The sequence below is a fragment of the Myotis yumanensis genome, unplaced genomic scaffold (assembly GCF_028538775.1).
Source record: "Myotis yumanensis isolate MYYU_CA2020_CCGP unplaced genomic scaffold, mMyoYum1.0.hap1 SCAF_16, whole genome shotgun sequence".
Taxonomy (NCBI): domain Eukaryota; kingdom Metazoa; phylum Chordata; class Mammalia; order Chiroptera; family Vespertilionidae; genus Myotis; species Myotis yumanensis.
The window spans coordinates 51,880,481-51,905,218 of NW_027223767.1; the positions used below are offsets into that span (position 1 = coordinate 51,880,481).

Here is a 24,738-nt window from a genome sequence, read left to right on the forward strand (position 1 = left end):
GGGGAGGGGGGGAGAGCGGGAAGAGATGAACCAAAGATCTTATATGCATACTAGAGGCCCTCGGCCTGAGGCTCTCTGACATCCCCTGAGGGGTCCCGGATTGCAAGAGGGTGCAGGCCAGGCCGAGGGACCCCACTGGTGCACAAATCTGTGCACTGGGCCTCTAGTATCTTTATATGCCTCCTGAGCTTAAAATAATGAAACATAGTCCTGTGATCTTGAAAGCCCTCCAGGTACTCCTCCTGGTTCCCAACTCCCTCTCACCCCAGAGGTGACCATATCTTGAATGTTAGGTTAATTGTTCTCATGCTTTATTTTATAATTTTAGCAAATAGCTATGTATCCCCAACCCATACACATGCCTATAACAACCTTTACAGACGGAAATAAAGCTATGTGCAGGGCTGAGGGAGCCCCTTGCCCCGCGGAGGTTACCAGCTGTATTAATTTTACCAACTGGATGGCCTGAAGAGTCCACTCACCGTCTCCTGCCTGAGAGGGTGGCCACCCCTCTTATAGCTTTTGGCTATATATACATCGTCTTCTGCACATGGGAACCTCCCAGGGCTGCTTTTACAAGATAACCAATCCCTTCCCCATGGACATGTGTGTGATGACAGTGTTATCATAGATCAACAGGCACGCGGCTCTGATCGTTTTGTATTGGTATAAGATTTCACACCAGCTCCACTGTCCTCATTAGTACCTCTTTTTTTAAAAAAAAATATATACTTTTCGCCCTCGCCGGTTTGGCTCAGTGGATAGAGTGTTGGCCTGTGGACTGAGGGGTCCTGGGTTCAATTCCAGTCAAGGGCACGTACCTGTCTGGCCAGTTCAATCCCCAGTGGGTGGGCGTGCAGGAGGCGGCCAATCGATGATTCTCATCATTGATGTTTCTATCTCCCTCTCCCTCTCCCTTCCTCTCTGAAATCAATAAAAATACATTTAAAAAATATATATTTTTAATTGATGTTTTATGGCGCTGGGAGGGGTGGATGGGCTGTCATGGTTTTACCAGGCCTGAAGGTCCTTTCAGGGTCCCCGTGATCCCTTCCAATCACAGCGACGCTCCGGGCACATCCTTGAACTTACTCTTTGCGCTCGATTGTAAGTGTGTCTGTAGGGTAGAGATCTGGAAGGAAGAGGACTATGTCAAAGGGTGTTGCATCCTCGTGAGCCGACTCGTGGTCAGGCTGTGCCGTGAAACGGTGCCCCTCACTGTCAACAATGACTCAGCGGTCACGGTCACTAGGTTTTCCTCCGATTCCCATTCCCCGGCTCATCTTTGCATCCTGGGAGACCTCGCTGAGGCCTCCTGCTGGGAATCCTCTGCTCTTGGTTGTGGCTCCGCATAAAAGACTAAGACTTCTTCCCTTTGATTATTCATCCATGGGTTGACTCAGCGACTCATCCATCTCACAGCCCAGTGCTGAGAACTGCGCCCTCCACCAGGGGGCCCTCCCATTTTATTTGTTATGGAAAACATTGCCTAACCCAGCGGCCTCTGCCCACCTCCATCTAACCCAGCGGTTCTCAACCTGTGGGTCGCGACCCCTCTGGCGGTCGAACGACCCTTTCACGGGGGTCGCCTAAGACCATCCTGCATATCAGATGTTTACATGACGATTCATAACAGTAGCAACATACAGTTATGAAGTAGCAACGAAAATAATTTTATGGTTGGGGGTCCCAACATGAGGAACTGTATTTAAAGGGCCAGAAGGTGGAGAACCCCTGAACCCGAAGTCCTGAAGAGGACTTCCCCCAGCAGGGACGTCGAGAGCTGGGGAACCGGAGGCAGGAGGCGCTGTGTGGCTGGATTAGGGCCAGAAAGCCCATGGATGGTATAGAGAGCCTGCGGTGGTGGCTTCTCCCGAGACTGCCCGTCTGGCCTCCGGCGTGCCGAGGGGACGTCCTGGGAAAGGTCCTTAGACGGCTCTTCTCCAGGTGCGAGGAGCAGAAAGGAAAGCAGGTCGGCCCGTTCGGTCTCCTTAGCTGCCAGTCCCAATCCCCACGTGTCCCGAACCTTCCAGACCCCGGGCACCGCCATCCGGGAGCAACCGGCGTGGGCCAGCCGCCAGGGAGGCCGGGTCTGGCCGCCAAGTTTCCATCTCAGCTCCCTCTCCAAACCTCCGTGGAGACTGTCCCGCCCCCGCCCCTTGGCAGTGGTACCCCCGCCATCTGGCCCTGCCCGTGGCTACCCTTTGGCATGGAATTCAGAAGTTTGCAATACCAGTCTCGGCGCTTGTGGGACCACGGGGCGGCCCGGCCCAAAATAGCTGGGAGAGGCAGACCGTGAGGGCCGCGGTGGGCAAGGCCCAGGGGCCATGGTGGGGGGAGCCTCGAGTCTGACAGACTGGAACAAAGGTCACCTCGTTCCCCAAGGACGAGAAAACAGACGTGCTGAAGAGCAGTGATGGCCCAGGGAGGCAGGAGGGATTGGCACATGGGGGGACCCAGAGTGCTCCCTGGGCAGCTCTTCCCCGGAATGTCTCACGGTCTGGGGGGGGGGGGGGGGGGCAGCCTGGGGCTCCGGGGCCCAGGAGCTGGCCCTGTCCTGGGAATATTCAGGCAGCCTTTGGGGATTAGCCCAGAAAGCCTGGTGTGGGAGGTGAGAGCTCCAGGAATCCCAGGGTGGGCATGGCCTGCCCATCTCCGGGAGGCGGGGCCTCGCCTCTGGGTAGCCCCGCCTCTGACCCGTCCAGGGCTGAGAAATCTCCCCCAGGCACTGCTGCTGGCTTTGGCTCTGATTGGAAAATGCTGGGTTTTTGGGGTTTTTTGTGTGTGTTTGTTTGTTGTTTTTTTTTTTTGTCCTGACTTCTGTCCTGGAGCCGGCCAGGACTCTGTCCAAGGGGAAGATATCTGCTGAATGGGGAACATTCGCCCTGGTTTCTGGGGGGCCTATGGCCGGCCATGGACGAGAACCAGGCCGTCCGCAAGACCGCCCCTGGCTGGCTGAATTTCCCATCTTCCTTACTCACACGCTGTTTTTTAAATATGTATGTTTCATTTTTATTGATGTCAGAGAGGAAGGGAGAGGGAGAGAGAGAGAAACATCAATGATGAGAGAGAATCATGGATCGGCTGCCTCCTGCACACCCCCTACTGGGGATCAAGCCCACAACCCAGGCATGAGCCCTGGCCGGGAATCCAACCGTGACCTCCTGGTTCAGCCTCTGAGCACACAGAGTTCTCGGGGAAGTTCAGTCGTGCGCGGCCGGGGCTTGTTGAACGGAAAGCGCCTCCTGTTACGCACAGGAGGAAGGCCAGCTTATCGGGGTTTTCCTGTGTGACAATCAGCCAGGGACATAAGTCGGGCCAAGCCTCCGGCACGTGCCAGAGATCGTGAGCAGCCTCGAGGCCGCTGACGCAGAAGCAGCGTCTCTGATGGGGACGCCGCGGTTCCTCAGTCTCGCCAGAGAGCCCCTGAGCTCCCCAGGCCCCGCAGGACCAGGCAGCTCCCTTGGCTCCCACGGTGGGGGTGGGGTGGCGGTGGTGGCTGGGTCCCTGTGGAGCGGCCGCTGGGCTCTCACTGGCTCCCCCCCAGAATCCCCCTCTCCTCCACCTCCCTGCTCCCCTGCCTGGTGGATGTCAGGCACCTCCCCTCCTTGATGTCTTCCAGGCAGACACGTGGGGAGCAGAGGCGGAAGGATGTCTCAAGGCGGGGGGGGGGGGGGGGGGTGTGAGTCGCAGGCTCTTTGCTTTGTCCTGTGCACCCCAAACCAGTGTCCCAGGGCCTGTGTCCTTTGTCCAGGGGTAGCCAGGGAGAGGGGCCGCTTGGGGTGAGGAGGAGGCAGAGGGCAGGCACAGCCTCAGGGCAGGCTGGAGAGGACCTGGGAGCAGGTCAGGAAAGAAGCAGAAAAAATAAAACTGTAACCGCAGCAGAGTTTTGCTTCTCTGGGCAGATCCCATCCGATTCCAGAACAAGCCAGCCTGGCTCAGACATTGGGCGTGGGGTGGGAGGGAAGCACCCAGGCACCCCGAGGTAGCTATCGGGCTGTGAGGCAGGGCCAAGGGACTGGCTTAGAAAGAACTTGTGTAGTCCGGCTGGTGTGGCTCAATGGTTGGGCATCGACCTATGAACCAGAAGGTCGCTGGTTTGATTCCTGGTCAGGGCACATGCCTGGGTTTCAGGCTCCATCCCCATGCGGGGTGTGCAGGATGGATGGATGGATGGATGGATGATTCTCTCTCATCATTGATGTTTCTTTCTCTCTCCCTCCCCCTTCCTCTCTGAAATCAATAAAAAAATATTTTAAAAAAGAAAGAACTGTGTACAAGAGGGAGGAAAGGCGAGATTCCCCTCTGGCCCCGCTCACGCCGACCTGGATCTGACCAGAGCAACAGACCATCCCGTCCGAAGAGGCACATGTGTACAGACATGTGCACACAGGCACTTCTGCGCTCTGCTTTGGGGGGGTCACAGATTCCCCCACACGTCCGTGGTTCTGTCCCCAGGTGGAGGCCCTGATCCAAGGCCTGTCTCAGGGCTGCCACGGGTGAGACTCAATCCCTCCCCGCTGGCTACCGGTGCCCCTGAGCTCCCGGAATCCCACCCTCTGCCACCAGGCAACGTGGGGTCCCCCACCCTTCTTGTCCTGGGCTCCAGGCCGCCCCACAGCGGGGTGGGCTTCCAGGCACTCCGAGTGGCCACCCCCGTGTCCCGCCTGGGCCAGCTCCCGGGGCGGCGGGGGGAGGAGGCAGCGGCTCTGCGGGGCACACACACAGTTAACTCTCCGCGGCTGCTGTTTGGATAACAGGCACTGGGAGCCTTGGAGCCGCTCACATCTGGCTGGGCTCCGCTCCTTACGCGTCGGTCCCGCTCGCTCCGGCTCTTCGGCTCTTCCTTCACTTTCGAGAAACCCGTTTCCGCTTCTGGCCCAGAGACCTCGGAGCCCAGGAGATCGAGGTGCCGCCGGGGCGGCCGCTGCCTGCACCGCCTCCCCTTTCCACGCCTTCTCCCCGAGGACTTTTCCCCTCTTCCCGGCTCTCTCCTCGGACAAGTCTGTTCTTCCCCCGACTGCGGGAGGCTCCGCTGCCCGGAGATGCTCTAAGAGGCGGCGCTGAGAGCGGGAGGCCGCAGAGGACGCGGCTGGAGGTAGGTGGCTGGGCGGGACGCGGCGGCGGCAGCGGGACCAGCGCTGCCCTGGCTCCTTTAGCGGCTTCAGCGGGAGCCGGGCCGATGGGGCAGACGCCTTCGCTGCCGGGCGGGCCAGGAGCCCAGTGGGAGGGGCCCTGGTGGCCCTGGTGGCGGTTGTGGCAAAGCGGCAGAAAGACTGGGCGCAGGGGGAGGTCCAAGCCTGGGTCCTGCAGGGAGGGAGCCGGGCTCTGTGGCCGGCAGATGCTGCCAGGAGCGGGGGACTCTCCCTGAGTTTTGTGGGGGTTCCTCTTGCTTCTCTCTTCTCTGGCAGTTTTCGGAGGGTGTGAAAGGGAAAGGAATGGTACCCAAGTCCCCCTCTGCTCCGTGGGGAGCCCCCCACCCCGATGCCACCTGGACCACCTGACAGCAGGTCTGTCCCGCCCGCCTGTGGCCACTTGGACGCCACCCGGGACAGGAAGTGCTGACCTGAGCCGTGGGGTTCCCGGCAGGGCTCCGGCCTGGATGGGAGAATGCATGTCCCTTTTCCAGGGACCCTCTGGGCTGTGGCCCAGGCTGCTGGGAGTGGCCTGGGGCTGGGCTGAGCCCCTGACCCGCCCTTGGCCACTGGGTGCACGGCCTCTGGGTGCCGGCTCCCCCACACCACCCAGCGCTCCCGGGCATGGCCAGGCTGCAGGTACACTTCCCACCGTCCTGGCCCCGCACCGTGTCCGCCTGGGCCCACTGTGCTGATTCCTGGGCAGCCCGGTGTCTCCCGTGGACGCACCCCCCCCAATGCCGGGCACTCACAGCCCTCCTGACCCACTGGGGGACAGGGAGCCGCCTCGCTGGGGCCTGTTTCTGTCTTTTTTGTCACTTTCTGAGAATGGAGGCCGCTGGGCCCACTTGGAGCTTTGAAAATGAGGAGTGGCTCTGGCTGGTGGCTCAATGGTTAGATCGCTGGCCCATGCATGGTTGGGTCTTGGGTTCGATTCCGGTCAAGGGAAGGTTCTCTCCCCGGCCCCTGGTTGGGCGCATGTGGGAGGCAACCAGTCAGTGTGTCTCTGTCTCTCTCACATCTCTCTCTCTCTCTCTCTCTCTCTCTCTCTCTCCCTCCCTCCCTTCTACTCTCTCTGAAAAGCAATAGAAAGAATATGCTCAGGTGAGAATTAACAGAAAGAGAAATACAGAGAAGGCAGAGTGTCCTGAGGAACTGAATTTCCTCCACTGCTGGCTGCGCCCGGGTCCCTGGGGGCTGCGGGGTCCTCGGAGGCCGCGGGGCTGCCTTTTCTAGGGCAGGAGAGCCGGCCGCCAGGCACGTCCCCAAACCGAGGCCCTGCTGCTGGGCGCCAAGGGGAGAGGCCGCGGGGCCAGGAGGCCGCTCTTCCCAGGCCGCCTGGCCCTGTGACCGGAGGGAGGGAGGACACGCAGGTGGAGGGGAGTCGGGGGTCAGAAGGCGGACTCGTCCCCTCCCTTTTCTCCTCCCCTCCTCCCCCTTGACCTGAGAGCTGAGAGCCGAGGGGGAGAGAGGAGCTCCAACCACCATCGCGGCAATAAAAATAGTGGCAGCCTGGATGTGTGTGCATGTGCGTGTGTGCATGTGTGTATGTGCACGTGTGTACATGTGTGTGCGTATGTGCATGTGAGCGCATCTGTGCATGTGTGTGTGTGCATGTGCCCACGTCTGTGCATGTGTGTATGTGTGTGTGTGTGTTTCTCACACAAGCAGGCCCAGAGCATAGTTCCCCACAAGCCCGTCCATGGCACATTCGGCCTCGGACTCCAAGAGCTCATCCCTTGGCGGGGGCAGGAGACCAGGACAGGCCTCCAGCCTGCATCTCTGTGCGCAGAGAAGGCATGTGATTGGCTGGAGGACGCACAGCAATCCGCGCTCAGGCTGGAACCCCAGCTGCTCATCTCCAAATGCCCACTTCCCAGCTGCCCCGAGACAGGCCCTCGGCACAAGGAGGGCAGCTCTGCTTCCCAGGGACCCTGGCCTCGCCTCCTGCTCTTCCTCCTGCTCTCTCTCCTCCTTCTCCCATTTCATCTCTAGGGAGGCTGAGGGAAGTGCCCCCTACACGGCATATATGCCCGGGAGACAGCGGAGCTCCGTGCAGGATGCTGCTGCCGTCGGGGCACTCGTGAGCAGGGGGAGGGGCACCCCACAGGTGGGAGCGGACAGCCGACGTGGCCGGGCGGCCCAGGCTCCTCCCGCGGGACTGGACGGCCCCGCCCTGTTCAGGGAGCAGCGCAGCATGACTTTTTGGAATATGCTGCTTTCCGTTGTTCTTGCTGGTGCCTCTCGCCCGCCCCTAGCCACCAGCTGTAATTAGCATGACTCACAAACCAAATATTTTGGCCTCCAACGTCACCCATCAAAACAGAGATGAAAGGAATTTGGTAGATAGAGCGGAGCTGCTGGCCCCCCCTCCCCCCCCCGGGACTCAGAGGCTCATTGCACGTTTCCCTCCGGGGCTGGAGGCGAGTGCGGGTCCCTGTGCCCGGCCCGGGGCCCCTGGGACCCGAAGGCTGGGGGGTTCCGGGTCCCCAGCTCAGCCGACTGCCCCAGGCAGCATCGCCTGCCACTCCACTGGGGAGGGCCCGGTCTCCCTGCCCGAGACCCAGAGATATTTAATTGGGGGCTGGCCTTCGGCAGCGATTCACCTCGGTGTGTAAGGACCGCGTGGGCTGCGGGGTATTATTTTTGTCCTGATTTTACCTGTGGAAATCTGCCTCCTCTCTCTCTCTCTCTCTCTCTCTCTCTCTTTAAAAATATTTCTATTGATTTCAGAGAGGAAGGGAGAGGGAGAGAGCTAGAAACATCAACAATGAGAGAGAATCATGGATCGGCTGCCTCCTGCACACCCCACACTGGGGATCAAGCCCACAACCCGGGCCTGTGCCCTGACAGGGAATGGAACCATGACCTCCTGGTTCATAGGTCGACGCTCAACCACTGAGCCACACTGGCCGGGTGAACTCTGCCTTCTCTTAAAGTCAAGTGAGAACAGGCAGCTCCCTGGACAAGATCTCGGGCACCTCCCGGCCCTCAGGCAGCGCCAGGATTCTCTGCAGCTTGGAGGACGGTGTGGACAGGACCGTCAGAGCCTGCATGGTCAGGGAGCGGGGAGCCCCAAGAGCTGGTCCCATGAGGCTGGGGCTCGGGACCCTCAGGAGCCTGCCCGGGTCTGTGCCGGGTCCCTGGCCTGGCAGGGCCAGTCTGCACACGGAACCACAGACGCCGGGGCTGGGCACACTGGGGTTCCCCTCTCCCCGAGGCCGAAAGGGACAGGCTCAGGCTGCGATAGCAGTGGGGGCTTGTGGCCCCTGTGCGGACATCTGTTCTCCGGGTCCAGCTGAGAGATGCCGTGAAACGGAGGCGCGCGTGGCCCTCTGCGTCCTGGGCAGGCACCACGCTTGCCCACCTGGCTTCCCAGAGCCGGGCTCCGAGGGGGCGGTGTGGGCAGGGGCACTGGAGGCTCCCCGCCGCCCCCGTGGGTGCTCCTCGCCCGCCCTGGAGGCCCCTGAGCCAACCCTCCTCAGCTGGGCACGGGACTGGCACAGCCGCCGGGGCATCTGCCCGTCCAGGAGGCAGTAGGGACGGCCGCGGGCCAGGCTGCCCGGTGTCTGACTGACTCCCTGGCTCCCTGGCTCCTGCAGGAATTTTCCTTGAAACAAGATGAAGCTGCGTCGGAGACTGCGGGCAGGGGCAGGCGGGCGGGCAGGCGGGCGGGTGGGGAGCGGGGGCGGGGATCAGGAAATCCAGGGCCTGGGAACGCACAGCCCTGGGGGCTCCGGGGCTGGTCTTCCGGGAGGGGCCTGGGAGGCGCTTACAAACACTCAGGCCTCCTTCCTGGGAAGCGACAAGTGGGTGCTGGGAGAGGTGAGTGGATCAGGGGTTGGGGGGTCTGTGGGGCTCCTGGGGCTTCAGACATCGGGACTCCCCTCCCCCTGGCGGTGCAGTGATGAGACGGAGTGAGACTGGGAATGGCACCTGTGGGGGGCGGGGCCGGGCCGGGCAGCTGGGGACGTGGGCTAGAGGCCGACGCCCGGCCCCCGACTGTCCGCTCCAGCTCCCGTTCCCTCCCGCTTCCCGTCCCCTAGGAGGGGTCCCCAGGCCAATCCCCAAGCCCCGCTCCAATGGGCTGCTGGCCACCGGAGGGCATTGGGGGCTGGACGGAACCCCTGTGGCCTCGAAGGACGCGGTCTGCCCGTCCTCCTCCCTCTACCAACGCGGGCTTCTGTCCACCCTGCACATGCCCATCCCACGGTCACGCTGCCCGCGCCCTGCGTGTTGAGGGGCCCGTTCCCCGCGATGCTGTGCCCAAGTCCAAGGCACTAAACCCGGGATGGGCTGTGAGGTGCTGGCAGGCTGGCCTCCCGGAGAAACTCAGCACCGCAGAGGCAGGCGCTCAGCGACCTGCTGACTGAGTGAGTGAGTGAGTGAATGAATGAGTGAGTGAATGAATGAATGAATGAATGAACGAAGGCAAGGGTCCGGCGGGCGGCGGGCTCCTCGGAGCCGAACATGGAGCTGCTGTTCCAGGTGGAGCCACGTGGGCCGCGCAGCTGGATGCCCGGCAGCGGGCGCTGCGGGACCGCAGGCTGGTGGGCTGAGCCTGACCTACCTGCCATCCTGAGGTGAAGGGTCAGGCATCCCAGGGGCTCACCTGAGCTCCATTCCCTCCCCCCGTGCGGCCTGGGGGAGGGGGGTCACGGGAGAAACTGAAGTCGGTGACACTGTATGTGGAAACGCAGCCGCCCGAGCCGCCACCTCGTCCCCTCGTCGGCGCTTCATCATGGTTTAGGGGCTGTTAGCAGAATCTGATCAGTGATGGCCGAGACCGCGCGTGGCCGTTGTGCAGAAATCCTGACGGTGGGCGCAGGGCCGTGGCTCTGTGGCGCCGTCACGTGGCTGCGGGCAGCTCCGCGGGAGCAGGTGCCACTGCTGCCACCCACTCTGGTCCGGCCGGACCCGTGTCCACAGCCCCTGGGCGCCTGCTCCCCGCGCCCCAGAACCCACCCTCTGCCTGGTCCGTGGCACACACTCACCAACCACTCGGGAAGGATGGTGGGCGCCGGCCCTGGGGGACTCGTATCCCACGCGCCCGCGCCAGCCCCTCCCCCTCCCGCTGCTCTGTGCGTGGAGGCGAATTCCCCGAATCTGCAGGCCCAGGGTGGGGCTTATTTGTCGCTTCTCTAAGTGGAAAACAACGTGGACTTAATGGGGAAAAGCTGTGCCTGGTCCAGGGCCCAGACCCAGGCCGAGCAAGCAAGCCCACGGCGCATCCGTGCCCCACCACCCAGAGGCGCCGGCTGCCAGCAGCCAGGTGGGTGGCCTCCGGGTCCTGTGTGTGCCTGTATGTGTGTGTGCGTGTGTACGTGTGTGTGTGTGCGCGCGCACGCGTGTTTGCAGCCTGTGCTTTTGCTCGTCGCCACTTGTGAACGTCTCTCTGTGTCCCTAAACCGTCATCTGTCTGCAGAGGCCACGGAGGGGGCTGCTGGCAAGGGAGACCCCCTCCCGGCATCATTTGCTTGTTTATTGGGGTGAGTGTCCTGGTTCGGTCCAGCCGGGACGCACCAGCCGGGACGCAGCTGGAGCGTTTGCCTCCCTAGTTTGTGCAATTAGCCTGTTCGTCGGGAGGCAGAGGGGGCTGGTGGCCGTGGCTCACGGGGCCGTGGGCTGCGCCTCTTTCTGAAGCACCCGATTTTCTGAGCGCAGGGAAGAGGCGCATTTGAAGGAAAGACGGCCAAGTGGCCACACCAGGATTCCGTGTCCCCCGGACACTTAGTCCTGTGCCCTGCGTCACTCAGCCCCCCTGCCCCCGTCCGTCCAGCAACCCCGCCCTGAGGGAGGCCGCAGCCAAATGTGTGGGCTCCCTGGCCCCCCGGGATGACGGTGCTGCTGGGGAACGGCCGGGAGGTGCGAGTGGAGGTCCACCAGAGGCGAAAGCCAGCCGCCAGCGCCGGGGCCGCGGGAACTGAGGCCCAGCTCGAGTTCAGGAGGAGCGCCTGGTCCGAGGGGCTGGGCGAGGAAGCAACGCTCACAGATGCCTGTCCCGGAGGCAGGAGAGGGGCCTTCCCGGAGGAGGTGGCGTCGGGCTGGAGCCTGGAGAGCACCTCGATGGAGGGGACCTGGATGGGTGTTGAGGACTTCGAGTAGCTCCAGACGCCCGAGCGAAGGACACATGTGCAGGGGAGGGGGGGCCGGCAGGGCCGGAGGGGAGGCGGGAGCCGGGGTTAGACGGTCCCTTTATTTCCATGTGACCCTTGGAAGCCAAGGGTGGGGTTCGGATCTGCAGCTGTGGACACTGGCCCTTGTGAGTGGTGGAGAGACGCGAGGCGGGAGGCAGCCAAGAGCTGACGGGGCGGCGACAGAGGCCGAGGGGGAGAGGACGAGACCTTCCGGCGCGGGGGGGGATGGGTCAGAGGTGGCGGGCACGAAAGGCCGGGTCTGCATGGCTCCCCGATCTCCGGCCTGGGCCCCGTGTCATCGGCACCGTCTTCCACCAGCTGAAAGCCGCAGGGGCAGCGGGTCCGGTGGGCACTGGGTCCAGGGTCTACACGGAGCCGAGAGACGTTCGGAAGGTGGTCGGGGACCTGGTTCTGGCCCGGAGCCGCCAGCAGGACTTTCTGCAGAGAGAGTGCCCGCCCCCCCGGCCAGCGTCCACTCTGTGCTCCGTCTTTGTCTTGTTTATTTTGACTAAGTTAGCGGCCCCGGGGGCCCATGGCTACCGTTTGGAGAGCAGACAGGCCGGGTGGGGACCGAGCCTGGGAGCTTTCAGCCGCCGCCACCGTGTGGGAGTGACAGGCGGCCGGTGGTGGGGGAGGCGCCGAGGGCCCCGGACGGCAGAGAGCCACGTCTCTCAGGGGGCGAGGGCGGCGCTGGGCAGGAGGAGGCCGGGGCCATCGCTGGCAGCCACTCAGCGCCAGCGGCCGGTGGAGGCGGGACGGCTGGGCATGGAGGGACAGCGGCGCTGTCAGCAGAGCCGCGGGGCCGGGCGGGCAGTGGGCTGACCAGAGGCTAAGCTGAACTCTCGTCTTGCCCAGAAGCCAGCGGGCGGGGCACAGGGCCCGGTCTCTGCCCCTGGAGGCGGCTGTCAAACGCGAAGGTGATGTCCAGGCTCCAAAACGCCGAGACGGTCGCACTGTTGTGAGAGGACGGGTGGCGGGCGCAGGCTCGGACCGGTCCTTCCTCCCCGTCGGGGCGCGGTCGGCTCCCGAGGGTGTGGGCTGCGGGGAGGGGCCGAGGCCAGGCCACCTGCGGGCGGCTCAGGGGCAGCACCGGCTCCTCTCCCCGCTCCTCTCTCGCGGGCTCTCCAAGCAGCGGCCAGCACCGCCGAGACCACAGCGGGAGGTCAGCTGAGGACAGGCCCCGTCAAGGAAACCTTTGTTTGCGCTGGGCCGGGAGGGAGCGGAGCGCTGGGCCGGGCTGGCAGGTGCCCCCGGAGGCCTGGCGCCGGCCGCCCCCGGGCCCCGTGGGCAGGGCCTGGGCAGCAACGCCGGCTACGTCCGCTCTCTGCCCAGGTGAGCCGTTCCTGGCCGGGAGTCGCCCCAGGAGAGGACGGAGATGTTTTAGGGTGCGGGGGTCGTGGCCCCTCTTTCCTTTGCTGTTTTGTCCGCAGTAGAGCCGGCTCCCGAGTCCCTCCTTATCCCGGAAAGCCTCGGCCCACCCCTGGCCGTGGGCCCGGGGAAAACAAACAGCCCTCAGAGGCAATCCTCCCCTGAGCCCCGAGAGCCGCTTCTTGGAAGGGGAGGGTCAGTGTGTGGGGACACCCCGTCTCTCAGGAAAGCACCGCTCACGTCCCGGTGACCGGAGCCCCCGCACCCCACCTCCCACCTACCACCTCCCACCTCCGCCTCCGCCTCCTCTACAAGACTGGGGGCACGGGAGAGGGTCTGGGACCCGCTGGGCTGCGGGCCGAGAAGGGACCATGAGCTACGAGATGGGCGTTGGAGTTGGAGACCCCGTCGTGCACGAGCTGGCGTCTCCCTGCCCCTCCTGCCGGGGCCCGAGCGCGGTCAGTGGACGGTGTGTGTGAGGACCGGCTTCTGGGGAGAACGCCCCGATGGTCATCGGGGCCAGAGGGGCACCCCAATACGACGCCTTCTCCCACCAGGCACCCGGGGCCTGGACCCAGGAGACCTGCAGCACCCGAGAGCTCGGGGCCAGGTTGGCCGGAGAATCCCGGTGGGTGTCACGGCAGCGAGGGCAGGAGCGAGGGCAGGAGCAGGGGCAGCTGAGGGCTGGCGAGGCCTGTGCGCATGAGGATGTGAGGGATGCGGAGCTGAACTGCGTCCTGACCCGGAAGACACGAGGTGTGGGAGGGGGTCCCAGCGGAGGCCAAGCTTCCTCAGAGACGCAGGTGGAATTTGGGGCGACGTCCAGGCCCTATCAGAGCCCGACAGAGATACTGGTCTGGGCCGGATTGAGGCCTGGGGCACAGCCAGGCCTCCTGGGAAGCCTGGGATGGGGCCAGTGGGGGGACGAGGAGAGACCCTCGGGGGATGTTAGAGGGGGCTGGGGGCTGATGCGATGTGGGGGTGCAGGGCAGCCAGGCGTCTAAGCGACTCCAGACTTCCAGCTGCTCCTGCTTTGCGGCCTCCTTCCTACCCCGCCGTCCGCATTGCGCCTGAACACCGCTCACGGGCGCTCCCTGCCGTGCGGGGAAAGTCCTGCCCCGCCGCCGCCCGACGCAGTGGCTCCCAGCCGTGCGTGGCTCCCGAGAGCTGGGACGTGGCCAGCCTGACCCAGGAGCTGAATTTTGAATTTTGTCTCCATGTCATTCATTTGCCGTGAAATAGCCACCCGCCGAGGGCAGCGCTGGCCTAGATGCCTCCCACGCGCCATTTCGATTCCTCGAGTGCCATCTGCCTGGCGCTGTCCCTGGCCCGTCTGTCCCCTTTGCAAGACCTGCTCATCCGGGTCCAGTGATCCCGGCTCTTCCCACGGAGCAGCTGGCGGTGGCGGCGGGAGTGCTGTGTTCACCAAACGCTCTGTCCCAGGCGCTGGGCGGGTATGGCTCCCACATGTGGTGCTGAGCCCCCCCCCCCACCCCCCTCGCCAGGGGGGTGACTGTCAGCCTTGGGGTGACAACACGGGGGTGGGCGGGGCCAAAGGCGACGGGCGATTTTAACCAGAAGAAAGCTCAGATGACTGTGAGCGTCACCTCCTCAAAGGCTGCACCCCAGCCCTGGCCGGGTGGCCCAAGGACAGAGCGTCGGCCTGTGGACCAAAGGGTCCCGGGTTTGATTCCTGTCAAGGGCAGGTACCCAGGTTTCAGGTTCCTCCTGGGGTTGGGCCCTGGTCGGGCGCGTGCGGGAGGCAACCAATCGAGATGTGTTTCTCTCACATCAGTGTTTCTCTCTGTCTTTCCCCCTCCTTCCACTCTCCCTAAAAATCAATGGGAAAATATCCTTGGTGAGGATTTAAAAAAAGGGGGGGGTGCACCCCAGGCCCACGCAGGACTGAGAAGGAAGATTGTGAACGAGGAGGTGTCTGCAGCCTCCTGCCTCCTCCAGACCCCGCTTCTGCCCCCTCCTGCTGGGAGGGGTTGTTCCTCGTTGGGGGCCGTGAGCTGGGGCCCCGGGGGGTGGGGGTTTGAGGAGCTGCGGGTCCAGAGGGGAGGCGGAGGAAAGGGCGTTCCTGGGGGTGCCCTGGAACCTGGCAAACGGACTTCTTCCCAGGGCTCGGGGGAGGCGAGTCCAGACTGAGTCACGCTGGGAGTGACCCCAGATGCTGAGGCCGCTTCCCGGACCCGCCTCCGCTGAGCCGGAGCTGCCTTCCCGGGGCAGGCCTGACCCTCGGCGGGGACGCCGGTCCGGGAACGGCTCAGCGCGGTTGGTCTGCAGCCGACCGTTCGAGGTCGGGCCCGTGACTAAGTGAACATAGGCGGGCGCGACGCGGACTCCGCTGCCGGCCTCGGCGCAACGGTTCTGAAGACGTTTCTGGAGAAGGGAGGCGCCCAGAGCGGAGCCCCTCTGCCCCCACGCCCGCCCGGCGCCCCGACTCTGCTGGGCCGGCACACACGCCCAGCCCACCGCCGCCGACACCCTGAGCCAGCCGCACGCTGGCCCCCACCGCCGCTCCGGGCACAGAAACCCCTTTTCCCTACGAGAAAGATACATGGCGGCTGGTGTGCTCAGTGAGGGAGCATCGCCCATGGACCAACAGGCCCGGGTTCGGTTCCCGGTCAGGGCACAGGCCTGGGTTGCGGGCCTGATCCCCAGTAGGGGGCGTGCAAGAGGCAGCCGATCGATGTCTCTCTCATTGATGTATTTATCTCTCTCCCTTCCTCTCTATCTGAAAAGCAATATAAACATATTTTTAAAAGAAAGAAATAAACCGACGGTGGAGCCCCGATTCTCAGGGGGGGTGCCCCCAGGGACACGTGGTGACCGGGGGAGACTGTCTGGGTGTCCCAGCTGCGGGGGGGGTGGGCTGCTGATGGCCCCGTGGTGGAGTCCAGAGATGCTGCTCAACCTCCCACGCTGCCTAGGATGGTCCCCCCAACAGAGAGCGGCCCTGCTCGAGGGCCCGTGGAGCCCGGCTGAGGAGCCCCCGGAGCTTCTGCTGTTTTCCCGCCTTCCCTGGATTTCCTCCCCCCGCCCCCCGCCCGCCTGCCCCGCCCCCAACAAAAAACAAGTTTAAAGAAAATGCAAGCTTGGCATTTAAAAGAAAAAAAAAAAAGAGTGATTCTTAAGGCGACAGGGCAAAACAGGAAATGCAGAGACAGGGAGACGCGGAGAGATAGGGAGACGCGGAGAGTTCAGCTGGACAGACGCTTGTTGACAGCGGTCAAGTTCAGGCTGGTCCAGGAGACACGAGGAGGCCTGGACGCAGAGGCCCCGGGCGCTGTCAGCCGCAGGCCGAGCAGAACCGCAGCCGGAGAGGGAGAGGGCGAGCGACAGGCGTGAGGAGGAGGAGGGCAGGGCTCTGCCAGCGGCAGCGGGCGAGGCGTCAGGAGGGACAGGAGGCACCAAGTCGGGGCTTGAGGGCAGGTAAGACTCTGATGGGACAGCAGGGCAGCCTACGGAGTCCGCATCCCTCCCCCTCCCCCTGGCGCTTAAAGATCAGGCGATCTTAGGCTAACTGGCCAATCTTTGTCTCTGTTTCTTTCTTTTTAAATATATTTTTAGTGATTTCAGAGAGGAAAGGAGGAGAGATAGAAACGTCAGTGATGAGAGAGAACCATTGATCGGCTTTTAAATGGATTTTAAGAAGCACTTTATGAATTACACTGTCTTAGGCAGTGGAAGGAGGTTGCAAGGACTGGGGGTGAGGGGGGGCTGGCCCAGGCGGTCTGGGTCATGGGAAGGTCCCGGGCCTGATGCTTGGCTGGTAGAGAACGTGGAGGTGGGGGCCCGCTGACGCCCTGCGGTGGAGGGTGGGGTCACGCGGAGGTGTGGGTGGCAGGGAGGAGGGGGTTCCTGGGGGGGCGGCCGTCCTGGCTCTGAGCCTCGGCACACCTGCCTTTTCTGTCCCAGGCTGTGTGCCTCCCTCAGGCCCCCTGGGCTTGGTACGGGGTCTCTCCTGAGCCCCCTCCCGCGCGGTGTGAAGCGTGCAGCCCACAGGCCGGCCCAGTGCCCGGTCCCGCCCCCGGCCGCCCCAGGCCTCTGCCCTGTGGGGGTGTGAGGAGCCCGAGGCCCGGCCGTGAAAGCCACCTTCCCCGGGCAGACAGGCACGGACATAAGAAACCGCCTGTGATTCCCCAAAGGTCAGAGGAGGAAGGAAAGCTTGGACGCAGGGAGCTTGTCCCCCCCGCCCCCAGGCTGGTCCCACCCCAATGTGGCGGGGGGCTCCTGTTCTCACGGCCGCTTCCTCCTGGGCGACCCAGTCGGCGGCACTCGGGCCCACAGGTCCTTCGAGTTAAACTGTGAGCCAGGATGGGGGCCTGAGCACAGAAGTGGGGGGGACACCCCTGACTGAACACCATGGGGTTGTTTTGAGCCCAAGCTCCACCCCTTCGGGGGCTCATGGGGACCCCAGGGGATGCCTCTTCCTGGAAGGGCTGTCCAGCTTTGCCGAGAGCCCCCTGAGCACCGGGAGCGAGAGACGGGGGTTGGCCCCCTGGAGACAGCTGTCCACTCATGGGGTCCGGGCTGGGCCTGGGCCTGAACCCCTCTCCAAACTGGATGCTCCAGGACGCTCACTGGCGGCGCCCCCTGGTGGCCACAGAGCGACGTGCAGCCACCTGCCTGCTCACGCGTTTCCGTGGTGCAGCTGGGGCCGGGTCACCAACGGTGACCACGTGACTCACTGGGGAGGATTTTGCTCATTGTGCTAACCGGGCGATAAATGTTCCTCTGCGGGGCCCAGCGGCTGCGGGGGTCCCTTCCTGGGCGGCTTGTGGGCTCAGGCAGCTGGGTGCTCCCAGGGCCCCCAGGGGGCTGGGGCTCCAGGGGCGAGCTGTGTGCACATGGATTCTGGGAGGGCACGTGGGAGGACTTGAGAGTGTGTGAGAGTGTGTGAGTGTGTGTGAGTGTGTGTGAGTGTGAGTGTGCTGAGTGTGTGAGTGTGCTGAGTGTGGGAGAGTGTGTGAGTGTGTGTGAGTGTGAGTGTGTGAGTGTGTGAGTGTGTGAGTGTGAGTGTGCTGAGTGTGAGTGTGTGTGAGTGTGAGTGTGAGTGTGCTGTGTGAGTGTGTGAGTGTGAGTGTGTGTGAGTGTGAGTGTGAGTGTGGGAGAGTGTGTGAGTGTGTGTGAGTGTGAGTGTGTGAGTGTGTGAGAGTGTGTGAGAGTGTGTGAGTGTGAGTGTGCTGAGTGTGTGAGTGTGTGAGTGTGAGTGTGCTGAGTGTGTGCATGAGTGTGCAACTGTGACAGGGTGTGAGTTTGCGTGTAGAAGTGGACTGAGGTGTGTCAAGTGTGTGCACGTGTGTGTGAACATGTAAGTGTGTGCTTGTGAATCTGAGTGTGCTTATGTGTGTGAATGGAAACTGAGGGATGTGCATGTGTGTGTTGCATGTGTGACTGTGTGAGACAGCATGTGTGACAATGTGTGTGACAGCGTGTGTGACAGCGTGTGTGAGAGACAGCGTGTGTGTGGTCGCCCTCCCAGCAGGAGCTGTGGACACTCCCCAGTGTCCTGGGTCTGGGAACACCTTGCCTCCGGCTGTTTCTCTGCGGAGCCCCTGCCAACCCCTCCTCTGGTGTGTCTCTCCCAGCAGAGCGCGGCGGGACCATGGGCTCCCGCGGACCCGGACGCGTGATGGCGTGCTGCCTGCTGCTGGCCTTTGCCTGTGGCCCGGTGCTGGGCCGCGTGCCCCCTGACCCAGAGGAACAGCAGGAGCAGGAGGGGACCGAGGAGCCGCTGCTGGACCATGCTGAGAGGTGAGGCTGCAGGTGAGGGTGCAGGTGAGGGTGCAGGTGAGGCTGCAGGTGAGGGTGCAGGTGAGGGTGCAGGTGAGGGTGCAGGTGAGGCTGCAGGTGAGGGTGCAGGTGAGGGTGCAGGTGAGGGTGCAGGTGAGGCTGCAGGTGAGGCTGCAGGTGAGGGTGCAGGTGAGGGTGCAGGTGAGGCTGCAGGTGAGGGTGCAGGTGAGGGTGCAGGTGTGGGTGCAGGTGAGGGTGTAGGTGAGGCTGCAGGTGTGGGTGCAGGTGAGGGTGTAGGTGAGGGTGCAGGTGAGGGTGCAGGTGAGGGTATAGGTGAGGGTGCAGGTGAGGGTGCAGGTGAGGCTGCAGGTGAGGGTGCAGGTGAGGGTGCAGGTGAGGCTGCAGGTGTGGGTGCAGGTGAGGGTGCAGGTGAGGGTGCAGGTGTGGGTGCAGGTGAGGGTGCAGGTGAGGGTATAGGTGAGGGTGCAGGTGAGGCTGCAGGTGAGGGTGCAGGTGAGGCTGCAGGTGAGGGTGCAGGTGAGGCTGCAGGTGAGGCTGCAGGTGTGGGTGCAGGTGAGGGTGCAGGTGAGGCTGCAGGTGAGGCTGCAGGTGAGGGTGCAGGTGAGGGTGCAGGTGAGGCTGCAGGTGAGGCTGCAGGTGTGGGTGCAGGTGAGGCTGCAGGTGTGGCTGTAGGAGCTCTGGTTGGCCGGGCTGAGGCTGGGGTCCCGGCTCCCAGGGGGCCTGTTCCCCTCTTGATGCTGAGGAGCCGCCCTCAGGGAAGGTGGCCTGGAAGACGGAGGAGCCATTTCTCCCCTCAGTGACCCAGCAGCTCATCTGGAGCTGAGACAGGGACCAGCCTCAGGCCACCCCCAGAGGAGTGCGGCCCTGGGCGGGGTGGGCAGCCTCAGCTTTAACTGAGGAGCCTCTCCTCGCTTCGCCCTTTGACCTGCTGGATCCTGGGGAAGTGGGCGCAGGACGGGAGAGGATGGGGAGGATCGCTGACGTGGGCAACAGAGGCGTGGCTCTCCCGAGACGTTATGAGATTTCCGAATGGCATCGTCTCCGCACTTGACCTTCCATGACAGGCCTCAGGCTCTTTGGGAGGCTTTGTAGGAACCACCGAATATGCAGGGTTTCTCATGAAACTGTCATTGTGACACGTGAGGTCCTGGCACCAGGTGACAGCCGACTCCGGCTTTCAGTGTGTTCACTGATTTGAGCCTGGCTGACCTGGTCCCCAGGCTCCGGCTTCTTCAGGGAACAGTGGGAGTGCGGGGGGGGAGGGGGGGGAGGGGGGGCGGGGGTCAAAGGAACCCCCTCCCCAACCAGCCTCCTCCTCCCTGCCCCCCTCTCTGCTTTTCATGCCACAAACATGGATTGAGTGGCTACTGTGGGCCCGGCCACCTCCTAGGCCCTGGGGCAGACAACGCAGGGCATGGTCCCTGGCCTCCGGGGACTCTCAGGTTGTGGGGGGCAGACACGCACAGTGCCAGGGTCGGGGTGCTGGGGAAGACCCAGCTGAGGAGCCTCCCAGGTGCAGGATTAGGGGCAGCCGGCCCGCAGCTAGGACGGTGCGGTGTGAGCCCTGCGTCCGGGGGGACCGATGATGCTAGTTAGGGGGAGTGGAAGGAAGAGGCTCGAGGGGCGAAGCGGCCGTGGCCGGCCACCAGTTTTACACGCATGCTTGTGGGGCTTGCTGAGTCTCTGGATGGAGAGTCCTGGCAGGAGTTGGGGGTGGCTGAGTCCAGGGCCTATATTCCAACTTCCTGGATATTCTGGGGCGTGGAAGCGGGAGTGGGGTTAGGTCAGGAGCAGGCCCATTGAGAGGGACCGAGGGACGGTGTTCCCTCCAAGAGGGTCCTGTCCCAGCCGGAGCGGAAAAGAGAGGACCGTGCAGGGCGGCACATCGCCACCAGGTGGCAGCACAGGGCCGCCACCGTCCACTCAGCCCGGAGCCAGGTCTTCCCATGTCAGGTTGCACTTTCGCATCTCCAGCTCCTGGGGCTCAAAGGGACCCCAAGGCTCTAGCCGGACCCTCTCACTCACAGTGAGTCAGCTTAGAAGATGGAGCATCTTCTAGGATTGCAGATGCATGAAGGGGACGGCCAGGCACGGCATGGTCCCCGGCGCCCAAAGGCCTCGTCCTCCGGGCGCGTTCTCCCAGCAGCCTCCCTCTTGTAAAACCTCAGATTATTGCTGCTTTTGCTATTACTGTTTCTATTGTTTTTTGGGTTTTTTTTTGTTGAATCCTCACCTGAGGATATTTTCTCATTGATTTTTGGAGAGAGTGGAAGGGAGAGGGGGAGAGACAGAAAGAGAGAAACATGGATGTAAGAGAGACACATCAATTGGTTTGCCTCCCGCACACGCCCTGACCAGGGCCAGGGATCAAGCCTGCAACCAAGGTACGTGCCCTTGACCGGAATAGAACCCGGGACCCTTCCGTCCGCAGGCCAACGCTCTATCCACTGAGCCACACCGGCCAGGGCCCATCACTATTAACTGCTGTTCACAGAGGGCGGGGGCTCTCTCCCAGACCTCGCTGTGGGCCCCGTGGGTCTGTGCTGAGGGAAAGCTGACAGGGCCCCGCATGTCCGGGCCAGGGGGGGGGGGAGCTGGTCAGGACGCCAGGCCCTGGCAGAGGAGGGGTTCCGGCTCCGACCGCTTGTGGCTGTCATGTGACCTGTGACGTCTTTACTCCCTCAGGGCCGAGGACAAGCATGGCAAGTACAGCCCCCGGCAGGGCGAGGAGCCCCCGGCCTCCCGGTGTTATCGCTGCTGCGACCCCGGCGCCCCCCTGTACTCCACGGTCCCGGTGCCGCAGATCAACATCACCATCCTGAAAGGGTCAGGGCCTGCAGAGCTGGGCGGAGGGACTGTCCCCCGGGGCGTGGGGCTGCTCTGTCCAGACAGGGCGGAGGGGCCCGGCTGGCTCCCTCGGGGCACGGGGGTGTGGGCGCAGGCCGGCTGCCCTGGGGGAGGGAGGAAGTGCCCTTTCGGAGGCTCCTGGCCCCTTTCCAGGGGGAGGGATTGGCCTCCCCCACCTGCGTCCACACGCTGGGCCCCTGGGGTCCCTGTTTTGGGGCTTGGTGCTCCCCCCACCCTCCATCCAGCCATCTGCGTGCCCGGGTGCTGCACACGGCGGCTAACCCTGCAAAATCGCGCTTGGGGAGACGCGCGGCTGGGCCCGGGGCCCTGCGTCCCGAACATCTGCAGTCCATTTGCGCCGTGAGCGCGGCCTGGACGCGGCGGCTGTTGCCTTTGGACAAACCACATGTTCCCTCTCCGTTGCCAGGACGTCCCAGCAGGAGCCCTAACGCTGCTGCCCTCTGGGTGGACACGGCACCGCCCTGGGGCTTGGGTGGGCTTTTGACTCTGACGCCACGTGTTTTTCTGTCCCTTTCAGGGGAGAAGGGCGACCGGGGGGTACCGGGGCCTGCAGGGGAAATATGGCAAGCCGGGCGCGGCGGGCGCCCGGGGCCACGCGGGCCCCAAGGGGCAGAAGGGCTCCATGGGCGCCCCGGGCGACCGGTGCAAGAACCACTACGCGGCCTTCTCCGTGGGCAGGAAGAAGCCGCTGCACAGCAACGACTACTACCAGACCGTCATCTTCGACACGGAGTTTGTGAACCTGTACGGCACTTCAACATGTTCACCGGCAAGTTCTACTGCTACGTGCCCGGCCGTCTACTTCTTCAGCCTTCAACGTGGCACACGTGGAACCAGAAGGAGACGTACCTGCACGTCATGCGCAACGCGGAGGAGGTGGTGATCCTGTACGCGCAGGTCAGCGACCGCAGCATCATGCAGAGCCAGAGCCTGATGCTGGCGCTGCGCGAGCAGGACGAGGTGTGGGTGCGGCCTCTTCAAGGGCGAGCTGCGAGAACGCCGTCTTCAGCGACGAGTTCGACACCTACATCACCTTCAGCGGCTACCTGGTCAAGCCCGAGGCCGAGCCCTAGCGCCGGCCCCCCCGCTGCGCTGCCCGCCGCCCTCCCTCCGACCGAGGCCGACCTCCCCGCTCCCGCCCCACGCGACCCCCCGGCCCAGCACAGGCCGCCTGCCCCCGGCAGCTCCTCCCCACGCTGGGTCGCCGGGTCCCCGAGTCCCCCGCTTTGGCGTGCCACACGAGGCCCTGCACGGGAAAAGGGAGGGCGGCCCGGCCGTGTGGGCCCAGCCTGGCTGTCTCCGGAGGTAAAATCGCAGGGCAGGCGCCGTGTGAGACTGGCCACCGCTCCCCGCTGTGGACGTATCCTAAGTGACCCCGCACGGTGGTCCCAGAGGAAGTCATCCCTCCTCCTGTAGCTCCAAGTAATTATGCAAATCTGGAAAGCTGAGCCGAACCCAGGAACCACAGGGAAGGGAGGCGGTGCTGTCTTCCAGCAGCCACCCACCCAGGGGGCCGTTTTCTCTCCTCTCAACAGGAGACAGAGTGGCCACACCCGGCTCCATTCTTTTAGGCCACATAGGAGCCTTCCCACGGGCCAGCCGACCGATGTCCGCCTCCTGGGGAGCGTCCCCGGTGGCCTTGCCCGAGGGTTCAGGGGTCTTTCTGAGCCACAACAGTGAGGTGGGGTCAGGCTGGGGAAGCCAATGTCAGCTTCGCAGAGGGACAGTCTGGCCCTGGCCTGGGGCCCTGTGCTGGGAACGCAGCTCGCTCGCTGTCGCCCACGGCCCCAGACCTGTAGATGTTTCTCTGAGGAGCAAAGCTCAGGACCCCAACACAGAATGGTGCAGCCTCGCCTGGCCCTGCTCAACTCCCCCACCCCTCCAGCCTGGGCAGGGCCTCTGTGCCCGTCCCGGGCATCACCTTCTGACCCTCCTCTCAGGCAGCCAACCGGGGGGCGCAGCAGGCCTCTGATCGGCTCACATCGGAGTGGGAGGAGCTGGGAGGGCTCAGGCCCCGCCCTGATTCGGGGCTTCCCAGGGGGAAGGCATGTCCCACCCCCTGGGGTCAGACCCCCTCTGGGTGGGTGTGGGGCCCCCCCGGGGGCTGCTGCCGAGATGGTGCTCTGGCCTGCGGCCGACTGTGGCCGGGCAGCCTTCCCCGTCTGTGAAGGCCCAGGGCCGGCCCACTCTTACCCGCCGGCCCTCAGCGCCCCGGGAGTCTTCCCTTCACCATCCGGGGCCCCACACGTCCCCCCAAAGGAGTTCTGCTGGTCAGACACCGACTCCGTGCCTCCAGGGCATGCCCTGAGCAGGGTGTCCCCGGGCAGGGTGCCTCCGGGCAGGGTGCTCGCTGCCGCTTCCCGCTGCCCCGACGCTCTTTCAGAAAACATTAAACTGGCATCGTGTGTTTCAGCAGCAAGGCCTCCTTCATGTGGTCATTGAACCTTCTATCGTCACCCCTGAGCCCCACCTACCGCCTGTGGGAGGCCTGGGGGCCCCGGACTGGCACCTGGGGACGTGGGAGCCCAGTGGGCACCGCCTGGGTCCTCAGCCGCCTCTTGCCTCAGGGGATGCGTCTCGCAGGCTCAGCTGGACGCGGCCTGGGGGATGCCCGGTGCCGGAGGAGCCGCGAGTGGCAGGTGGGACTCGGCCCCCTGCATCTGTTTCCTGGGCAACCCAGCAGGAGCCTGATGGCTTCCAACTACAGAGACCAGTTCTCCCCCAGTCCTGGAGGCCAAGACTCACCCGCACCCCGACCCCAGGTCTGTGGGGGGTCCTCCCTGCCCTTCCAGGTTCCGGGCCCGGCGCTCGGGGTTTGAGGCGGTCTCTCCAGCCTCCGCCTGTGTCTGCCTGCACACAGCCTTCTCGGCGTCTCTTACGTCTCCCTCTCCTCTCCCTCCTGGACACTGGTCACTGCACCTGGGCCCAGCCAAACCCAGGATGGCCTCCTGGCGGATCCTCGAGTCCATGATGCCTGCAAAGCCCTCAGCTCCAGAGGAGCCACACACACAGGCACCGGGCAAGGACTGGGCTTGTCTTTCAGGGGGGACACCGTCACCCACTGGCACCTGTGGGCTCGGCACCCCCCGCCCCTGCAGGCTGCTCCCCCCGCAGCCCACAGCCGCTTGCCACCAAGTGGCCGAGAGCAGAGGTGGCTTCTCCCTGGCGCCTGCCAGCCAGGTGCTCAGCCAGGGCCTGACCTGGCGCCGGCGGGCAGCCCCGAGGCCGCCCACTCTTTCTGGGCCGCGCGCTGGCCAACGGCGGGTGTCCTTCCTTCGCTGGGTCCTGGGTGAGCTGTGTGGGCGCTCAGCCTTGGGCTGGGGCCAGACCCGGGCCAGACACTGCCATCCTGCTTCCTGCAGGACGAAGAGCAGGTGCCATACCCCCCCACCCCAGCTGAGGGCCACGGGGCGGGGGGCTCCCTTCCACGCACTGGGAGCAGGACGGGGCATCGTTCCCAAAGGTGG

General features: G+C 64.1%; 1 protein-coding gene across 1 annotated transcript; it reads left to right on the top strand.

The window, feature by feature from the left end:
- Positions 1-4,767: 4,767 nt before the first annotated feature.
- C1QTNF1 (C1q and TNF related 1) lies at positions 4,768-23,295 on the top strand. Its single transcript, XM_070394276.1, is given in 6 exon segments — positions 4,768-5,098; positions 18,238-18,403; positions 21,089-21,229; positions 21,797-22,017; positions 22,020-22,261; positions 22,264-23,295. Coding segments are annotated over 5 exon segments (834 nt in total). The 5' UTR covers positions 4,768-5,098; positions 18,238-18,254; the 3' UTR covers positions 22,345-23,295.
- Positions 23,296-24,738: the final 1,443 nt, after the last annotated feature.